The sequence below is a fragment of the Electrophorus electricus genome, chromosome 19, assembly GCF_041902795.1.
Source record: "Electrophorus electricus isolate QZ-2024a chromosome 19, ASM4190279v1, whole genome shotgun sequence".
NCBI lineage: Eukaryota > Metazoa > Chordata > Actinopteri > Gymnotiformes > Gymnotidae > Electrophorus > Electrophorus electricus.
The window spans coordinates 13,205,001-13,227,218 of record NC_137515.1 but is presented as its reverse complement, the minus strand read 5'-3'; the positions used below and the strand labels follow the sequence as shown (position 1 = coordinate 13,227,218).

The window sequence follows — 22,218 nt, the reverse complement described above, 5'->3', positions numbered from 1 at the left end:
CCAGAGGGATCAAGAGAGCAAAGACACACACTACTCAGGTACAATCTCTCACGCACACACACACACACACACACACACACACACACACAGTAGCAGCAACAGGCAGCTGTAAGAGGTCATCTGCCTTTCTGCCAGCATGGTTACATCAGTCGTCTGAACATGCGGATATATATGAAACTCTCTCCTTTCGTGTGAATAAGGAATCACATTGAATTTCAATAAAATGTGTGCATGCATTATTGATGGCAGTATAATACGATTTGCTTGTTGCTGAAAGAGGTGAGCTTGTGTGATTGCAGGGGAAGCCATTGACAGAGGATGAGAGTGTTGCCTCAGACTGGTCATTTAATTACAATATTGACTGACATGGGCTATGGCGCTGTCTCAGGCCCCCACTCTCATGCATATTTCACTGCAGAGGTAAATGCTATAAATGTTGGTTTTTCAGATTACCTGCCTTAAGCATCGCCTGCCACCAGCACAGCAGTGGAGTACTAATGCAAAAAAAAAAAGAGAGAGCAGGTATTACAAGAAAGAGAACAAATGCAAGCAAGGTGATAAATAATTGCTAATGGTTTCATGACAGCGCTTTCCGCACATGCGCTATGGTGCATCCAGTAATGAAACCAAGGTTAGGCTTCAGTGTAAACTGAAGTTCATCTCCTGGTCAGTACATGTGCTGTTTTCAATTATACTGCAATGCTGCCCAAATGCCTAATTTTCAGCTTCAGCAGGTCAGAGCTGGTGCTGCCTTCTGACTGGTCGATCAGATAATCGGATGCTACAGTAAAGGAGAAGGAAGTTACTAAATGACCCTTAGACAAGAAATGAGATAAATAATGACCATTTCTACATTTGTTTCTATTACTGAAACCGTATCAGTAAAATCATATTAGAAAGAAAATGGTGTGTGTGTGTGTGTGTGTGTGTGTGTGTGTGTGTGTGTGTGTGTGTGTGTGTGTGTGTGTGTGTGCGTGCATGTAAGAGTGATTGTACCTGAGAAATGTGTGTCTTTGCACTCCTGATCCCTTTGGTATATTTTAAGCAGTTGTGCGATATTTCCCCAGAGAGCAGACTCTGACTTACGTGTTCGTGTCTCTGAGACTTGGTTCATAATCTTTCTCTTCCTTTATTGAATTCCACACATTCTCACCAGCAAAATTCCCCCCCCCATGATGGAAGCACCTCCTACCCCTTTAAAGGTTCCTACTGTACGTGTATGTGTTCAAAGGTAAATACTATATAAATATGGATGAAGGCTCGCTCTGCTTGTATTTCTCTTATAATGCGGCAATACGCACTCAAGCAAGGAGTTGTCAGGTGTCCATATTCTGAATCAAAGCAGAACTGTACAAATAGATTCGGGCCCGCTGTTGGCTTTAACATGGTTAGAGAACTGCTGATGCAGGCTCGATTGGCTTCTGGTGCAGTCAGTAAGAATGTCAGAGAGCCTATGCCATTGTGGTTTTTGTGTGGCTAGGAAAGAAAAAGATGACTCTTGCCATTCGCAATCAGCCACTGTGTTTTTCCTTCCAGTCAATAGCGCCTCTCAGCCAGGAGCTCTTTCTTTGCCATTTATCACTGGGTTTGTACACATGTTCCTGTCGATGGATGGGCCGGGTAATGACCCGCGTCCGATGGATGGACGCCGGTCACTTTTATGGCCAAAAGAAATAAGTCGTAATTCATGGCCCCAAAAATCCCTGGGTCACCCTTAGGCGTTCGGGGCAGGTGGACACCCATTGCAGGGATCCCACCTTATCACTGCCACAGACAGCCATTCTACTGGCATCGGCCTTTAATGTCTCATAACGACAGCCGGGCCTTTTATGTCTTGCCCTGCTGATCGAGTGCCTTTTTATTGAATTTCCATTGAAGTGATCGTTTCTTCAAACCATCCCCTCGTATTTAATTTCACACCAGAGAGACACTTTCTGCACCACTGGCCAGGGTGCCATTGACGGATAGACTTTCGGTGGGGGGGGTCCAGGCAGTGCCGATCCACCTGGAGATATGCGTCCTGCAGGCACGTCGGAGCAGAGGTGACCCTGCGGGTTACGCTGGCAGATTTTATATTTACCTGTAGCAAATATAGTTCACCTCTTTTATTTTTTTGCAGGCAGTTTATTGACAGTAGTTCAAGAATTTTTAAATGGCTAAATGTAATCTTCCTAAGACTGGCAAACATTTACGTTTCAAACATTTTATTTGTATGCCAAGTTACTGCACCGAAAAGTCCTCTTTATGGTGGACAGTACGGAGCACGCGGCAATATCAGCCCCATGCGCGGGGACACATGGGTACAAGTGGTGAACGATGATTTAATATGGCAGCACACCCATTTGCCCATAGTGCAGCTGGAGGTCAGAGATCACCGGCGTGCAGCGCAAGCCAGACATCATCAGTCAGGCCGGCCAGTGGAGCCCCGTTCTCTCGGAGGCCTCGGCCCGGGCGCTGTTGTCCATCACTCTCTCTGGTGGGCCCGCACCCCCTCCGTCTCTCTGAAAGCTCTCATAACCGCTGTCATGCTCTATCAGCTCCTCTAATGTCACTGGAGCGTCTGCTGGCCATGGCACCATCTATCTCCCCGGCTGTCACTGGCGCTTAAATGCTATTATTCACTGGCGGAGCGCGCACGACTGTCTGTGCAACTAAGCACGGTGCCTTTCACAGGGTTACGCTTTCACCGAGTAAGCTGGCGAGTGTTATTTTCTTCTTTTTTAAAAAGCACAATCCCCTGGTTTTGTTGATCCCTCCCAGTTTGAATGCTGCTTCGCTCCCCCCGGCCTGATATTTCTTGATTTTACTAGCTCTCATAAACCGAATTAAAAAGTTTCTCACATAGGCAGCTAAAAGTTTTACCATTTACCAACTCCGCGTGAGATCTCCTGAAGTCGATCGCGGATCGGATCGTGAGCTGAATCCTTTGTCTTCGTCACCGTGCCCCATTCCATTAACTTCCGCCTGCGTGTCTCTCTCGTAGTCCCCATCTCCGCCTCCGGTAAGCGGCCTGATCCGAGGAGGAGCGGAGGAGAGGTCAGATTGGATAAGGAGCACGGGGAATGAGTCCCACTCATCTATCTGCTCAGTTACTCTTGATGTTGCAGAATGGCAATCACACCCTTCAGAAATAGATCAGAACTAGCTTCTACACCAGCAGTATCTACAGGCATCTCCTTCTTCCTGAAGTGTGGGAATCACTTTGACCGGAGTGTCTGTAATAGCCACACATTAAAACCATTCAAAGTTGATCTTTTTTTGTATTTTTATAGGCTTTTCTTCATACTAACTTTAGTATGATGGTACAACCCTTCTATTACTTATGCGACTAATATGGTAAAACATCAAGTTCTTAGTGTATGGAAAGAATGGATGTGGGAGATGATCAATAGTTAGTATGTACTGTGGGTAGTATTGTACCACACTACTGTGGGCAGTATTGCTGGCAGACTCTGCAGGATTCTCTAGATTGCAGCAAAATGCGAATGTGACTCGTATGAGCGTCTCCAGTGCTGAAATCGAAGCTCCGTTCATTTCTTGTTTGAGGTTACAGGCTAATATTGTTTCCTCTCCGCCGGTGCCTCAGCCTCATCCCTTCTCTGCCCTTGTTCTTGTGCGGTTCTCCTCTGCCTGAGTAGAAGGGTACCACCCTTTGCTCGTCCTGCCACTATTATGTCTCACCACTATTATCTTCCACACTTGGCACCGCTGTGGCGGGGCTTCGGCTCCTTAGGGCCCTTGGGCAGTCCCCGGGGCCAGAAGGCAAGCCTGGGGGTCCCTGTGGGGAAGAGATTCTCGGTTTAAGATGCAGCTCACCTCTGGTCCCCATCATTACTGCCGTGGCCCCTGATCTTTGCCCTTTGTCTCTTTGACCCTGGGCCCGCGGGGCGGCATCCTCCGCAACAAGCTCGGAGACTGTTCTGCATTCACGGCAGCCTGCCTGTTTGTTTCAGGCCTGACAGGAAATTCGATTTCATGCCTGTTCTCGCTTGTGGAGAATCACTCTGCAAAGCAGTGCGCGTACACAGTATTGTTACGTGTGTGTGTGTGTGTGTGTATATGTGTGCCTTTTCCTACACCTGCCTGCATATGCCAGGCTTTGCCTTTGTGTTTCAATACGTGCGCGTGTGACCTCTCTGCTCCCACCCCACCACAACCCCCCCGCCCTCCTGCATGGTCGAGACAGTGCCGACGAGGCTCAGTAGCGCAGCAGTGCTCCGCATAAGACAGCAGGTTGTGTCCCCCGGTTCATCTCACCTTGGAATCACGCAATAGCACGCACGTCCCACTCAGCCCCTCTGCTCTACCTCGCTGTAATAAGCCATTTCACACTGCTCTGGCTCTGACGCGACAGTTAATTCTGCCAATCAGCGGGCCATTACGGCACCACAAACACGCTTGATATTCCTCTCTGATTTAGATGGTTGAGGGGTCTTTTTTGCCGGCGCGGGGTGGTAAACGTGCCACTTAGCGTGGATCTGATAATGTCTGCTGTGCGCTCTCGACCTCAGGCACCTAAGGGTTCGTGGTAAAGAAACAATGAAAGTGCTTGTTCTATGGGGGCTGTGGACTAACGAGCATGAATTCCTATGTAGTGAGTTGAAAATCATATTAGTGCGTTCTGAAGCAGCTGCATGTGGGCTATGTGCACAGAGAAGGAAAATGCCTGACTGACTGCCCTGCTACCAGCAATGCCCCTAAACATCCTCCTATCATACTTGGAGTCATGCCTGTCAAATTCACTGCTATAGAAAAACATCCTTTAAAGGGGAAATGGTGCAGGTTTACATTACATTGACAGTTGGGACTTGTTTAACTGTGGGACTTGTTCATTGAACTAATAATATTTTTGCAGCCACTTGGGAGTGGATTTGCTCTCTAAAGAGTCCGACACAACTACCCGATAATAAATAAACAGAAATAAGAAACAAAATACCTGCTCTAAATCAAAATATTATTATTTAACTTATGTATATGGAATGACAGTTGTAGTATATTAGCAAAATAACGGTGTAGCCAGTTTTACAACCACTATAAGTGGGACAATAACAGAAAATATCTCCTCTTGGTAAAAAATTCTGTTAATGAGCACAATACGTCCTGCATTAACATGCAGTCACTGTGAACCATAGGAGGTTTCCAGAACTGGAACTAAAGAGACAGGAGAAATATGGGGGACACGTGGGGGACAAACTCACCACAGACCCAGCCCACCACAGACCCAGCCCACCACAGACCCAGTCTACCACAGACCCAGCCCACCACAGACCCAGTCTACCATAGACACAGCCCACCACAGACCCAGCTCACCACAGACCCAGCCCATCACAGACACAGCTCACCACAGACCCAGCCCACCACAGACCCAGCTCACCACAGACCCAGTCTACCATAGACACAGCCCACCACAGACCCAGCCCACCACAGACCCAGTCTACCACAGACACAGCCCAACACAGACCCAGCGGACCACACACACAGCCCACCACAGACCCAGCGCAGCACAGACCCAGCGCACCACAGACACAGCCCACCACAGACCCAGCCTACCATAGACCCAGCGGACCACAGACCCAACCCACCACAGACCCAGACCACCACAGACACAGTCCACCACAGACCCAGCGGACCACAGACACAGCCCACCACAGACCCAGCCCACCACAGACCCAGTCTACCACAGACACAGCCCAACACAGACCCAGCGGACCACAGACCCAGCCCACCACAGACCCAGCCCACCACAGACACAGCCCATCACAGACCCAGTCTACCACAGACACAGCCCAACACAGACCCAGCGGACCACAGACACAGCCCACCACAGACCCAGCCCACCACAGACCCAGCCCACCACAGACCCAGTGCAGCACAGACCCAGCGCACCACAGACACAGCCCACCACAGACCCAGCGCACCACAGACCCAGCGCACCACAGACACAGCCCACCACAGACCCAGTCTACCATAGACACAGCCCACCACAGACCCAGCCCACCACAGACCCAGCGCAGCACAGACCCAGCGCACCACAGACACAGCCCACCACAGACCCAGCCTACCACAGACACAGCCCACCACAGACCCAGCCTACCATAGACCCAGCCCACCACAGACCCAGCCCACCACAGACCCAGTCTACCACAGACACAGCCCAACACAGACCCAGCGGACCACAGACCCAGCCCACCACAGACCCAGCCCACCACAGACCCAGCCCACCACAGACACAGCCCACCACAGACCCAGTCTACCACAGACACAGCCCAACACAGACCCAGTGGACCACAGACACAGCCCACCACAGACCCAGCCCACCACAGACCCAGCACAGCACAGACCCAGCGCACCACAGACACAGCCCACCACAGACCCAGCGCACCACAGACCCAGCGCACCACAGACACAGCCCACCACAGACCCAGCGGACCACAGACCCAGCCCACCACAGACACAGCCCACCACAGACCCAGCGCATCACAGACCCAGCGCACCACAGACCCAGCCCACCACAGATACAGCCCATCACAGACCCAGCACACCACAGACCCAGTCTACCACAGACCCAGCGCACCACAGACTGCATCATGTGCGAGTGTCACTACTGAGCCAGAGCCTCCTGTTTACCAGCTCTTCAAGCTGAGAGCCATTGATCGCAGTCCGAGTAATGTTGGGGATTGTTCTGAGGATTGTTGCTGTGGTGAGCACTGAGGCCAGATCATGCTGAACCCATCTCTCTTTCTCTCTCTCTCTATCTCTCGCTCTCTCTCACTTCTTATATACTGCAGAGGTGTTGCTAAATCTGTCTTGCATGCTATGGATTTATCCTTCCTGGGAGGGAGGGAGAGTGCTCCCCACACGAGAGAGATAAAGAAAAAAGAGGATGAAAAAGAATGACAGAAAGATTGAAAGAGAGCGTGAGATAATGGGAGGGAGAGAGAATGAGAGTGAGACTGCAAGTGAAAGAGGATGGGAGATCGAGAGAGTAGAGAGAGACTAAAAGAGAGAGACAGCTGGACAGAGCGAGAGAGAAAGAGAGAGAGACAATTAGAAAGAGACCAAAAGAAAGAGTGAGATACTGAAATAGGGAGCGAGAGAGGGAAAGAGTAAAACAGTAACGAAGTGAAAGTAACGAAGTGAAAAGGCTGCTTTACGGATGCTTCACGGTCTGAAGCGTCACTCTGATCTGCACCTCCTCCCGCCTGCACAGATCTGCTCTCTCATATTGGCAATCTGTTAAAACGGGGCGAGGCGAAGTTTCCTCCTGTCAGAAGAACAGCCTGAAGGGGCTAATCAGCTGTCGCCTTTACCCTTATCTGGACCCCATTCTCTGTTTGCTGAAGGCCACTTTCAAAGCTCTGCAGAAGAGACAAAAAGACTGGTTAATGTGTCTGCAGGTGAATGCCAGCCTCCACTTTGGTGAACGACTCTGCAGATGAGTGTGCAGAAGGACCAGACTACGTCGCACGGGGGCCTTACTGTGGCCAGAATCCAGCATTGCTTCTTCAACTCTCAGTTTTTTTGCACTGAAGCACTAATCGTTTGGTTGAAAGTGGTCTGCAATAATTCTACATGTTGTTTATTTGAAACTGCCAGCTTATTGTAGCCATGCGGCTCTCCCCTGATGCAAGCGGACGATGGCTTCAGAATAGCTGCGTTATGCACCACTTTCAGGGGTTAACACTTTAAATGTCAGTAACAGTGAAATGAGTTTTTTAGATTGTAAATGCGATCGCTACCAAAAGGGTTTCTTTTGTTGTTTTTGGAGTGCATCATTTCATCAGTTTTCATCAAAATATATTACCATGCTCATATTTTTCCCTCATATTCTAAACTAACACTATGCCTTTGATAGTTGACAGTCCTGATGACACTATATCTAGTCATCCCTACAGGACGCAGTCTGTCTTCATGACAGTCCATAACTCTGCCCACTCAATCTCACCGTACGCATTGTAATTCTCTCTGATACGCAGTTCTGTGTTAACATGCACATCGAGATAAGACTGAATGCTATCAGTAATATATCTTCCATGTGTGTGTGCATAAGACATGATTCATTGTGTGTGCTGGAAGGTTAATCCCATTATGTTAATGAGGTGTTGTGGGTAATGTAGTCTCAGTGTGCAGAGCGCACTCCTCACTGGGGATCTAGCAAAATATTTATTATGAGATTTGTAAATAACTACCAGTGGATTTTGTTGTTACACTGCACCAAAATAGGTTTTATAAATTCAAATTCAAATTCAAATTGAATTTTATTTGTATGGTGCTTTTTAGAACATGTGCTGTCAGAGAGCAGCTTTACAGAAATCTACTTGACACAGATATGGTTGGATTTGCAACTAGTTTGGTAAAAAAATATATATAAATAAATAAAAAAATTGAAAAATCCAAAACCCTCTTTGTTAATTTTTTCATTCATTTCATGCAAAGTAACTTTAAACTGATAATACATATTCATTTTCACCAATTCACTTTTAATGTTTGTGTTAAGAAAACATTTTCATCATGAGTTCATTGATCCACCCTGTCATACTAATCTCAGTATGTTACACTACATTAAGCTTGGGGAGAATTATTAACTGTTACCTTTGCTGATGGTGTTTTATGGCTTTCTGATGACAGACGGGGCCTCCCGTGTCTTGTCAGCTTTAACAGCAACTGATACCGCACCCACACCACACCATCTCTCAGCCCTAAAGCTCTGTTTCTACCCCCACCCTTTCGGAAACTAGCGAACTACAACAAAACTCATCCTTCTTTGATCTCTGAGAAGAGGACACGCGGCACAGAGAACATAAACTCCCGAATCGCCGCAGTGCAGAAGTAGCCAAAATGTACTAGGTGAACAAAAAAATGAATTTTTGAGAGTTTTTCAGAACACGGAGGGATTCGTCTCATCAAACAGTCCTCTGGTGGAGCATGGGCAGTTGTTTGCTCTGGTAGACAAAAGCATGAGTCTAACTGCTCCTGCTCCGAGCCACTTCTAGGAAAGGGGGTTGGGTGGAGGGGGTTGGGTGGAGGGGTTGGGTGGAGGGGGAGGGGGTAGAAATGAAAGTGAACGAGGGATTAAGAGACTAAAGAGAGCTCCTCTCCGAGTCAGGAGCTTGGAAGCTTAATCAGCCCGTGTACTGCATCCCTTAACTGCAGGTGCTGCTGGGAGCTAATTACCCACAGTGCTGCCACAGCCATAACACACACACCCACAACACCAACATTACTTCCACACTTTCTGGGAGGCTTTTCCAGACACAGAAGAATGCCTAGTCCTTATCTCAAAAGGAGAGCCAATGTAGAAACCCCTTTGATGGGATGCTTTAGGTCCGCAGCGTGGCTAGATGTTCTTCAGCGAACCCACCACCTTCTCGTCTGACGCTTCAGCTCTGATGCCGTTTGCTTGCTTGTTTACCTTTGTTTTACTGCTGGGATGACCAGTTCATATCTTATTCATCATGGGCAGGTCTTTCACCAGCACGCAGGGTCTCGCAGTTGAGTCTTGGGCTAAATTACATTGCCAGTGGGATTTTTACAGTGAAGTGTCTTCTCGAGTGTAGCAGTAGCACCAGTGTGCTCCCAGAGACCCTAGCCCTAAATATTCTCTGTTGCACAATATTTGACACTGCCTGTATGGGATTGTAGTTCCTCATAAGGGCCATGAAGGTAGGCCCTTACAAAGAAAACTGGGAATCCTTTTCAATTGGTTGTGCCTTGAGACTTATAAGAAAGTGGGGGCCAGAAGTCAAAGGCCAGAAGTCTCTCTCTCTCTATCACACACATGCACTGAGTGAAGCAGAATTTCTTGGGGCCACAGTGTAATGGCAGCATGAAACATACCAGGATGAGCACCGATTAAACAGTAACAGACATAAAGGGATGATAGCAATGCAGAATGAACTAAAGACAAACATTACAGTAAACACAGCAAAGCATATATATTTAAAAATATATATGCTATTATTTTAGTTAGACATGTTCCCAAGAAGGCTTAATTAGTTTTGTTTCTGCAAGACAGACATGCCTGAACAGACACCTCAGACATTCTCCTGACAAACACACACTTTATAGAATGAACCAGTCAGTGAAACATGGCTTTGTGTGCAGGGCTGTACAGTACTAATCCAAAGAGCTGCCGAGAACTAGATCATACCATGTAAGGGTCCAAGTTGATCGAAATGCTTGTATTTGTATACCGATTGTATACACATTTTATACTTATGAATATTTATAACATGGCTCGATGGAAAGGAGAGTGTGTTTTTCACACTCTCCTTGAAATTTCACTCATAGTTAGATGCTGCCACACTTGATACTACTGAATGTGACAAAGGTTCTCAATATTGTATAGACAATGAAAAAAATAAATGCAAAAAAGAAAAATATTGGGAAATCCATTTATTCTGCTATATGGTTCTGAAAGACAGATTCTGACAATGTCTTCAGTGTGTTCTTAAGCCTTGGTAACGTATTTACCAGATTTTTTTCTACCATTCGGAGAGATTTGAAGGAACAGGACTGGATATGAGGAAATGTTACAGTGAAGAGATGTCGGATGTGTACATGTTGATTTTACATAAATCAAATACATATACCTTATGGTTCTTCGTGTTCCAAAAAGATTTACTTTTTTTTATGCTGTCATGGGAAATTAGCGAACATCTTGCTGCCTGCATTTCCTTCCAAGAAGTTACTGAAAGAAAGGAGCTCCCCCAGCAGCTCCTCTGTGTGTGTGTGTGTGTGTGTGTTTGTGTGTGTTGGAACAGGAGAGTTCTGGTTGGTGATAGGAGAGGCTGCCAGCCAGGCAGGCATTTTGCTTCACAGATGGCTGAACAGTAAAGCCAAGTGGAGCTGCTCTCATCGGCAGGGCCATGATCAGCGGGTCTGTGCAAGGCAGGGCGGCCACACACACTTCAGCCACATGATCCTCACTAATTAATTTACTAAACTGGGGAATGGGCTGTGACAGAGTCAACTTGCAAGAGGGAGTGTGTGTGTGTGTGTGTGTGTGTGTGTGTGTGTGTGTGTGTGTGCGTCTTTACATGTTTGCGTGTCTATGTGTGAGTTTGTGAAAGTGTCTGACGTCTCTGCAGTGTCTATTCGCTAAACTAATGAACATTAGTTATGAGAGACAGAAAGTGAATGCGCACGTTTCTTCCTTTGTGCTCTAAGAGAAAGTAGATCCAGATCAGATCGGAGGTAAACCGTTAGAGCGCAGTTCCACTCTGATGGGTGGGCCCTTCTTTTCATGCCTCATCCATCTTCCTGCCTCTGCTGTCTATTACATGTCTGCTCTCTGCCTGGACTCTCCGTCACTAACTACTTATTCACGTTCACTCTCTAAAATTGCCTTCAGAGCGCTTTAGCAGAATTAAGTTGTCATTCATCTCCACGGGTCTTTAAAATACTGTAGGAAAGGTTTTATGGAGCCCAGCAGCCAGAACGTGATGAGTAGAGCCAAACGCAGGCTGTCATGACTTCCCATTCTGTTTTTCAGCTGCTGGAATATGTGTGTAGATAATTACTGACCAGAGCCTGGTCTGCCAGGGGCATCTCACCCCAGCAGTTACCGCAAGACAGCAGAGAGACCTCTCATCTTAGGACAATGTCTGTAGTTCTTCAGGGAGGCTTGATCTTCAACGGGCATTCTGGCCAGTCGTGTCTTCTAACCGCTTTGTTGAGTTTTTAAGGCCATGGCCATCCGTGTGTTGGGTGATCTGTGTGGTTCTGGCTTGTTGGTTTCACTTGAAACATTTGTGCAGGCATGATCTTGCAAGCTAAAGAGCCCTTATGATTACCTTCTATAATTGGCATGATCTCTCCCCCCCCCCCATCCGCAGGTTCACAGAGGGAAACAGTGTGAACGGGGATGCTGGCACAGTGAGACAGCATGCGGGTCACGTGGTCAGGCATCACTCTGTTCACCGTCTCTGCTCTGCTGGGATTGGCCGGCTCCGAGCCTCCGGAAGAGTCCATCGCTGCAGGTAAGAAATCAGCCCGGAATACTCGGAGGAAGGTCTCTTCACACACCTACACCCAGAGTCCCAGAGACCGGGTCCCTGATCGCTAGAATGCTCGTTTGACTGCAAAATGATTCACACACTCATTCACATTCTCGCCAGCCATTTTTTCACTGTACCGTCCGTGTGGACCAACGGACAGGGATCTTTTGAATTAAGAGTAAGGCTCTCCACTGCAGTGCCTCATTACATTTAGACCTCAGTCCCATCACACGCCTGCTATCTCTGCTGCTCCTGTCTGGTTTTGTTCCCTGAGCTGTGGCTCCTGGGAAAGTTATAACACCCCTGCCTCATTTTCCGCCCCTTGCTCCATCCAGATCAATCCGTCCGTATCATTCCGTCCCCACCCTGTTTTCTCTCCGTTTTCCCTCCAATCTAGTAGGTGCTGCAGTGGGTTTGTCCGTGACATGTTGAGCTGGGATGAGCTGAAGTGACAGCGGGATCGCTCGGATGCGCACGGCCTGTTGGCAGCCCGCATCAACTCGCTGTCCTGGCAGCAACGTCACAGGACAAACAGGCACGGCCGTCGCTCGCCAGGGCCAGCCGTGAGATCCGGTTCCCTGCCGCAGTGCCATCCAAATGAACCCTGTCCTAGAGATAACCGCTCCACTCGGTCCAGGCCGCCGCTTCTCCTAATGAAATCTGAAATTATGGCTAATGGCTAATTAAAATCACACGCAGGTGTGAACGCACGCAAACATGTGCACACATGCACACTCACACACACACACACACACCCCAACTCCAAAAACGTCTGAGCATTGACTGGGAGAAGTGGGCAGGATATCGCATAGTAGGCACACAATCTCATACACACACACACACACACACACACACACACACACACACATGGACTCGCACATCTCCACGATGAAGGTAATTACCGCATCTGTCACAGGGAGAGTGTGAATGGGCTTTTATCTCTGGCTCACACGGAGGTCAGCCATTGGACAGAGACAGAGACGTCGCTGCTGCTCGAGGCCTTTGAGGCTGGCCTCATTTCTCCTGTACTAAGCGCTCACTGCTGGGCTCATTAATTGTCGTCCTGCTGCTTTAGGGCAGTCACATCCCAATACCCAACGTCTGCGAAGGGCAACAATAGCGGCCACGCCTGCCACTGCTGTACCGAACAGATATGGATGTGCTTGTCTCTCTTAGTCCATTTGGTAAAAGACATAATGGCTTGTGCAGTAATTTTTGATGGATTCAGGATCGGTGCCCTGTTCTATAACGTGGTGAACTGCACATGAGTAAAATGTGTGAATAGGCAACTGAATAAATCAAATGAATATGTACTTTTTATGGCAACAGTCCATCCATATTGGGAGAAGGGGCTTGAATGGCATTGGGAAAGGCACACATTTATAAGGCGGAGCAGAGAGGGAGGGGAGGATGTGTAATCTAGGAGTGCTGAGCACAAAGTCAGGAATGCATTTGTGATGGGTGGTCAGTGCATTGGGCGTTGTATTAAGTGATGCCATGCTTCGACTAGCCATGCCAGTTTGTCTTGAAACAATGTTTAACTATGCACACATATCTTTTATACTTATTTTTGGGTGATATGTATCAAGACCACACTGTAATCGAAGCATAATTATTACCTTAATTTTGTATGCACACTTATATTGCATGCATACTGAGTATGCATTCTTTATTTCCATACTAGTTTCCTGAGTACGCATAAGTTATGTGTACACTGTGATATTATGACTGATGCATGCTTGTTTTGCATTTTCCGTAATGAAAAATGATTTGATTCTTCAGATCTACTGTTTACATTACTTCATACAATGAGATGCTTAAGGTTTGAAAACCCCTGATAAACATGATAAAATAAAGCTTTCTGGCATATATCTTTGTGATAACCCAAAGAAAAATGTACTTCTAATATCATCAGATAAGTATCAATGCCCTATTGTGTATGAAGCACCTAAACTACTATATTATACTGCATAGTTTTTTTTTTTTGCATGCATACTAATATAGTAATACTGCATGCAATGCATTCTTCTTTTGCATACTAACTTATTGAGTATGCATTATTTTAAATGGCACACTGATTTTTGATACTGCCCTAGAATAACAGCAGGATTTTAGCCCTGCACTGTCCACCCTGCATAGTACTATGTGACATCATTAATGAACCACCCCACCCCACCCCCAGCTGACCCCCCCAAAAAAAATCACAAAGAAGGAAAACTAATTAGTAGCATATGTGGACACATACCTGTAAACATCGAGCCCTTTGTAGACTCAGGTAAGAATCCCGCTAAATTGATCCCGGATCAATGATCCAGGGTCGCTGCCCTCGGCGCTGATGGCCTGCCATAGCGAAGGAGAGAAAGGACCAGAAAGGGCTGGGAGCGAGCCATACTTCTTCGTATATTTGCCTGCTGCTCAGCGAACGTCCCTGTAGAGTGTCGACCCCGTGTTTCCACACAGCACGGATGCATCGCACAGATAACTAGATTGCCATGTTAATGAGGTGTATTTGACTCCATTTCACATTTGGCAGTTCCCTGTGCTTCTTGAAAATCATCAGAAAAGAGGAAAGGATACGACCTAATTCAGCTTTTGTTCTGTGCCCTCTGCCGTGATATTTTCTACACCGGAAAGAAAAGGTCATTTTATGGTTACTGATTTTGTATGTTAGTCACCATTGCTCTTATTGTGGTCTCAGTAAAATCTATGGCGTACACTGCAAATGATGACGGTTTGAGAATGAGCAGGTCCGCAGTTTGCTCCCGAATGCTCTCCTGCTTTAGAGATTTATAACATGACACCCGATCCACAAGCCAGTATTCACTTTTATTAACTTCTATGTTCTGTATTTTTTTCAATAGCTATTCTTTTCCCAGTGAACTTGAACAACGTTCACTTTTACTCTTCTGTTTGCCACATCTACCGTCCGATCCAGTTTTAGCTCCGTGGGCACAACCGACCTTTCTCTTCTAAGGCTTTCTGACACGCTTGAAGCCTTAACGGCTCGCGGTGTCCGTCTGAAGCATCAGTCATTTACACGGCCGAAGGAGGAAGCGCGTTTTTTCCAGAGAACGCAGGGAAGAGCCTGGCTCTGCCGATGAGGTGACATGGCTGGCCTCTGCCGGGCTGAGTTCATTCTGCTCTGAAGCACAGCACAACCGCACCTTGGCAAGCATCCCAACGATGACACAGTGATGAGAGATAAAAGACTGGGACCGGGTAGAGGACTGGAGTTTTCAGGGGGGCCTCGAGCAGTAATGGAAATAAGAAGGTGGTTGAAACGTTCCCGTTACGGCTACGGCAGGGCTCAGACTTCAGCGCCGCTTAGGAAGCGCTGCTTGTGCCATTTATCAGAAACGAACACAAAACTTCAGGATTATACTAACGAGAGAAACGGAGACAAACCAATCTGTTTCCACAAATCCATGTATGAAACACCAAAATGTCAGAGCACACATCTTTTATTTTGTTTTAAACTGACCATTTCGAAGGATGCAGGCTGTGGTAACACATGTAAGCTTCTAACACCGTGTTGGCTCTTAACAACTTACAGCTGATATTGACTCCTGACCTTCAGCGCATTAGTGCTAATACTTTGACGTTTACGCAGACGTGGATCCTTTGACATTCTGAAACAGGTACGGCGTGGCAGTTTCCAGCTGATCCTAAACTCTCTAAACTTTCTTGGTTTTACATGAATAACGAATCACAACACAACTGAGATTACACTAAGCTAGAATGATCGATAAATGATTGCATATTTGTATTGTAGAAGGTGAGCAACGTCAGTGTGATTACTAACCCTTGTACAGTCAGCAGCTTCTCATGCTGGAGACAACATCTCTTGACTTGATTTTTAATGATGTTCAAATCCCTTTTATGGATAGAAGTGGGTAGTAGCACTATTATAAGATTGGGAATGTGCTCAGATGTCAATATGTTTTGGATATTATCAGCAGAGGTTTAAAATGACGTCTGCCAGAGAATGTTGTTCACGCGTCAGTGACTGGCAGACAGAGGTCGATATCTTATTAAGTTCTTACTGAAAACTTTTGTTCATGCCTTTCGATTTCTCTAAGCTGAAGCAGGCTAGTCTGGCAAAGAGATCAGACCACGTATTATCCGTGTAACAGATACGCTGTTGTTATTGGAGTGCTTAATGAAGAGCTTGTGTGTTAGCACGGATGTCTTTAATTAGCCGCCTTAGCATCACATTACTGTGCATGTGGGCGGCGTAGGAGTTACTGCCGAAGTTACCTGACCTTGCGATCATTTTGTGTGTGTCATCGGTGTCTTCTCCCTGCAACCCCTGAACACGTGTGTTAATTAGACTCGTGAAACAGTTTGCTGATAGCATTTCTGTTGTGTAGTTCACTTTCTGCTGGGGGCAGTCCACGCGTGTAATGGGTCCAGCGTTGCTTCTGAGATCATCTCTCTTTCGATCTGCGGACGTGCATGCAGTCTGCTCCGCGGTGGTCCGCTTCCCGAGAGCTCAGTTTGCGCGGCTGCTTCTCATGAATCGCTGCAGGAAATGCAAGCGCTGATGAACTGCACTTCGCGAGATACGGCCGCGTGTAGATAACTCCGGGGTTATGTGCGAGTGCGCGAGTGATATGTCTTCTATCTGATCAGACCTGTGCACTGAACGGACTTCATTTCCCATGGTGCCTCTAGGCCTGCCGCAGTAATCGGGATCATCTTCACATTTACCCCAGGGTGAGGAGCTTCAGAGATAACATTGTTGTTGCAGATGTACCTAACACCGCTAGCATGGCTGACTGGTGCTGCTTTAAGTTCTGGCTTCGGTCGTGCATTTTCACTTCCTCTAGCACAGCTGGTAAGGAGATGACGATCGCCAATAACCAGGAACACCCAGCAGCATATATCACCAACAGGGCTGTGTGTATGTGTGTGTGTGTGTGTGTGTGTGTGAACTTGTTCATGTGCAAAATGGAGTTGAAAAGAAATGGCTTTGGATTAGCACACTCAGATAACCCTCGAATTTGTCCAGAAAGTTAAACAACGCAGTCCACATAAACCCAACCTGCTCCGCTTCCATTCCCAGCTTCTGCACGTGCTGTTGTGGGATGTAACCGGACAAGCCCCCATCTCTGTTGTTCCAGAAAACTACGCATGTGCATGTACGTGCGGTGCAGGACGGCCCTCACCATCTGTTAGGTTGGAAGATGTTTCGAACTGAACTGACCTGCCCCCGAGCCCGGAGCGGCTCTTCAGAAGTCGGACGTTCCGCTGCACCTGTGTGAAAACATGCGTGAAGTGGGTTTATTCCGTTGTCTCAGTGCCTTGATGAAGGAGATGAAGAGGGTTTCTCACGGCACGCGTGCGCTGTAACCTGCTGGAGTTGAGGAGCAGCAGCTCCCAGCAGATGGACACGCAAGTGTGGGCAGAAGAGTGGGATGATGGCGGAAATTGCCCAGTGTGTGTGTGTGTGTGTGTGTGTGTGTGTGTGTGTGTGTGTGTGTGTGTGTGTGTGTGTGTGTGTGTGCGCGCGTGTCCGTAAATGAATAATGACAACAAGAGTGACAAAGATCTAAAGTAATTAGTAGCACTCATCACATATTATGTTTACAAGCTCGGATAAGACAAGATCCGTGCTCCTCTCAGACGGGAAGGCACTTATCAGCGGTGTGCAAGCCGAACTCTGGTCAGGGGTAACGCGGCCTGTCAGCGGGGGCGGTAGCACAGCTGAAAGTGCTGCAGTATCAGTATTTCTTTCCGCTGAAAACATGGGTGCTGGAATCCAGATCTGAGCTTATACATCACGGCTGTGCCGTGTGCTGTTTGTCACCGGTGGGTTCGTCTACCGAAGGGGACCGTGACGGCTCGTTATTCACGTTAGCTACATGTATTCTGTGATTTAGTTTGTAATAATCAGTGGACTGATTTTCAGACACAGATTAAGTTAATTTCCATTTCAAAAGCAATATACACGAGGCCGAGTTTAGGCTAAGACTAAACTCTGTCTGTGTAGTCAGTCTTAGCTTGGAGCCATCGGAGTTTTTCATACTTCATAGGGATGGGGCTTCCGACGAGAAGGAGAGAAAAAAGAGAATGAGAATGAGAGAGAACTAGAAAGAGAAAGAAGAGCATTAGGCTGAACATTAAAGTCAACACCCGCGAAAGAGAAAGAGTAACAAAGAGCCGTTCAGACATGTTTGGGCATGTCTTTGTAACACTGCAACGCGTTCATCGTAAATTCTGAGCATCAGCTACCTGACAGGTGTCTACCAGCTCCATAAAGTGGAGCTTCTGAATGAGCTACTGAACACCACACCCAATCACTCCACACACACACACACACACACACACACACACACACACACACACACACACACACACACACACACACACACACACACACACCCACACACCGACTGGCTCAAAGAGCCTCTCCATACCCGAGAATGTGCTGTGTGCATGGTTAGGTTGCTTAGTTTTGATACATTAACAACTGTACTTGATGGCCCCCCACATTTCCAGCCCTCAAACACTCATCGGCCAGTTGTCATGGCGACATCTCAGAACCGAACATTGTAGCCTGGCTAAGAGCTGATAGGCTGCTGGGAAGCTGCTGGTTCGATTGAGCACGCAGGTGTGTGTGCGTGTGTGTGTGTGTCTGCGTGTGTGCATCCTAGGGTTAGACACGAAACCTAAGTCATAGTCTAAACTTAAACCACACACACACACAATACACATGTACGCTGGAGTCGTGAGTGGCACGAGGGGATGGTGGTGAGCCGTGTCGCCGCGGCCCGGTTGCCGAGGCTGCCAGTCGCTGGTGTCTGTCTGCAGCCGCTCTCTGTCACCCTCGTATGCTTTCCTTCCCGGGCGTATGCTGATTACTGTTGCCTCAGCCTGGAGAGCCACGCGAGCCCCTGCTGTGCTGTCAGCGCACGCAGGTGCTGTTGCTGAGGATTTGCACGTGCTATGTTTGAGTCTACAATTTGCCCTGTCAGGGTGACAGGAATAGGATAGGTATAGTGACAGCGTTGACAGAACACAAAGACAAAGAACACATTCCCACACATCCAAGGCCTGTCAGGATGACATGGTGACTGAGAGGTCATTATCTTGTCCACTATGCACACAGACCTTTCTTTTCTTTACAGGCTCTTTCTTTTTCTCTCTCTCTCTCTCTCTCTCTCTCTCTCTGTTCTCTACTTCCCTATTTGTCAATTTTCCCCACAGTCTCATCTCATTTGTATGCAGAGCAAATTGTCCAACCATTGGCGGTGGTACACGCATACACACACATGCATAAACATACACGCACAAACACACACACACTTCCAAACCTGCACCTGCTACTCTTGTTCCCATGCACTTCCACTTTCATCCTCTGCAGGAGGCTCCACGGGAGACGTTGAATATATTCATGAGGCACGTTCTCCTGCTGCCTCGCCCCCTTGCTAGCATGGCCAGCAATACGTGAGAGAGGAGGCAGGGCCAAGCCCCAGCTCACCGGACCTCGGCCCGTGGCACTGATTGGCCGCCTGAATCGGATCCGCACTCTGGGTTTTTTTTTTTTTCCATCTCGGCGTGCTCACGGGCGCAGAGGCTGGGGACCTTTGTGGCTTTTCAGACGCGCAACCACACCAAGTTGGGTCATTAATCTTCCTGTAAGTGACATGTCGTTCCTGGAAAGCCGCGGCCCCTCCGTTTTCCCCACCGACAGACACTCAGCCGTCCCCTCGCATGTGACCCCGCTGGAGATGCAGCGCACCGGTGCATCTGTCCTGCCGGCACTCGGGATGTACGGCGATTTGGGCTTTAGGAGAGAGTGCGGGAATTGCGAACTTAAAAAAAAGGAACAAAGTGGCCCTGAACTCAGCTGGCAGAACAGTTGGTGGCTATTTGATGCTGGGAATTGTGAAATTCCTGCCTCCAGCTAGCAGCAGCTTTTTCTTGCCATCTTGATCTGGTATGGGGAGCCCTTCACTGGAGAACGCATTAGTCTATGTCTCTTCTGCGTTCACTTATGGCTCTCAGTCCTTCAGACAAAGCCTTAGGCTTCAACACTACACACACACACACACACACACACACACACACACAAATGAACGATTCGATTCTTGCGTTTGCATGGGGATCGGGGCCCAGCTTAGCGCGCCCATCATTGATTAGCAATCACTCGCAGCTCCCGCCTTTGTATCGGCTCGGCAGAAAGCCGCATGCACCTGGAATGAAGGCTCTGAATTGATAAGGATGAAATCAATGTTCAGCCTTTGGCCTTTCTGTGGACTGGTTCCTCATCAGCGTCTCTGCAGCTGGGAGGGAAGGTTGGTTGGTTCGGTGGGGTGGGGGGAAGGTGGTTTGGAAGAGGGTATGTTGGGGGGGGCACCAGGGTCTTCTCCTCCGTGAACGGCCACACCTCTGGACCCTTCACCCACCACGCTTAGCTGCTCGAGGCAGACGCTGGAATCAAGCCCCCTTCCCTGCAATCACTGCCACTTAATCCAATAACAGAGAATGAATGAATCCCAATGCATAGTGTCAGTTCCTTCATTATTCCCACAAAATTCCTTTTCCCCAGTCTAGTTTCATTGTGGCTGTATGAAGTAGCAACCTCATATGCATTCTAATTGTATCTCAAATCCACTGTATAAACACAGTCCGACCTTGACCTATCATATGGGCTGTAATTATGGGCTGTAATTGGAGCATGGTGGCCAGACTACGTGTTGGGGGGGGGGGCCCAGCCCATGGCCCCGACTCTGCAGGTGCTGAATGGGACGGATCATGAACAGGAGGGATCTGTATACTCACACTGCTATGTAGGAGACCATGGGGACAGCTTTCTTCTAAGATCAACTGAAAACATAGGCTGTAGCTTTTTTTTCCCTATAAAACAATCATTTTCACTGTTAAGCTTGACTCGTTTTGCACACACACTGCCCTTGAGAAAGTTCTAGAAAATATTGGCTAAAAATGTCAGTGTGATATTTAGCTACTTTAGTTTATCCACAGCACTCCCAAGTGAATACATCTGTACAAAAGCAGTAGATAGGAAGAGATAAGCCTCACTGTAACACAAGGACAAGCAAATCTCACACATACATTTTAATACTGTACAAACTTTGCACTACAGAAAATATTGCGCCTTGCACTAGTATTGAGACCACCAGCATAAAGAACTGTGTATGCTTCAGTTACATGTAAAAACACTGGCTAGAGCAAACGCATATTGATCAGTTGAGTTAGCGGCGAGAATTGCAGTTCACATCTAACAGATCTATCAAGACCTTTCACACATCTTAGAAATGCAAATAAAAAGAGGGAAAAGCATATCTTCCTGTAGGGAAGTAATGCAGTGCCACAAAATACGAACAGAAGAAACTGTCCTACTGTTACGAGGAAAATAGTCCCCAGTTCCATGTCTGTTGGTGTAAGGCTGAGTTAGGGATAGAAACTCAGAAGAGGTAACAGAGAGGGTTAGTTGCAGTGGTATAGGGACAGTCCCCAGGTAGACCATTACTGAGCTGATGTTCGAAATATGGCAACATGACCCCTGTACCAGGGAGAGAGAGAGAGAGAGAGAGAGTAAGGGGGCAGCAGGGCTGGGGCTCCAGTAACAGAAGACAAGAATGAGAAAAGAAAAGGTGTGAGAATGAAAGAGAGAAAAAAAGGTTCAACGAGAGGGTGAGAGGGAGCGTGTGCGTGCGTGCGCGTGTGTGTGTGTGTGTGTGTGTGTCAGAGAGGGTGAGAGGGAGCGTGTGCGTGCGTGCGCGTGTGTGTGTGTGTGTGTGTGTGTCAGAGAGGGTGAGAGGGAGCGTGTGCGTGCGCGTGTGTGTGTGTGTGTGTCAGAGAGGGTGAGAGGGAGCGTGTGCGTGTGTGTGTGTGTGTGTCAGAGAGGGTGAGAGGGAGCGTGTGCGTGCGTGTGTGTGTGTGTGTGTGTCAGAGAGGGTGAGAGGGAGCGTGTGCGTGCGTGCGTGCGTGTGTGTGTGTGCGTGTGTGTGTGCGTGTGTGTGTGTGTGTGTGTGCGTGTGTGTGTGTGTCAGAGAGGGTGAGAGGGAGCGTGTGCGTGCGTGCGTGTGTGTGTGTGCATGTGTGTGTGTGTGTGTGTGTGTGTGTGTCAGATGGTGTGTAATAGCATGAGAGTGAGGGGGTCGCGCCCTTGAGAGGAGGGTGGGAATGAAGAGGAGTGGGTCCGACAGGTAACACTAAATGAGGCGCTTGTGGAGAGATGGAGAGATGAGGT

General features: G+C 47.9%; 1 protein-coding gene across 4 annotated transcripts in view; it reads left to right on the top strand.

The window, feature by feature from the left end:
- Window positions 1-22,218, top strand: part of LOC113570017 (roundabout homolog 1-like) — a 129,385-nt gene that overhangs the window by 2,466 nt on the left and 104,701 nt on the right. For all 4 annotated transcript variants that reach the window (XM_081702258.1, XM_081702259.1, XM_081702260.1 and 1 more), the window contains exon 2: window positions 11,838-11,981. In XM_081702258.1, coding sequence (XP_081558384.1) covers window positions 11,888-11,981 — 94 coding nt within the window. In that variant the 5' untranslated portion in view covers window positions 11,838-11,887. The remainder of the gene's footprint in view (window positions 1-11,837; window positions 11,982-22,218) is intronic.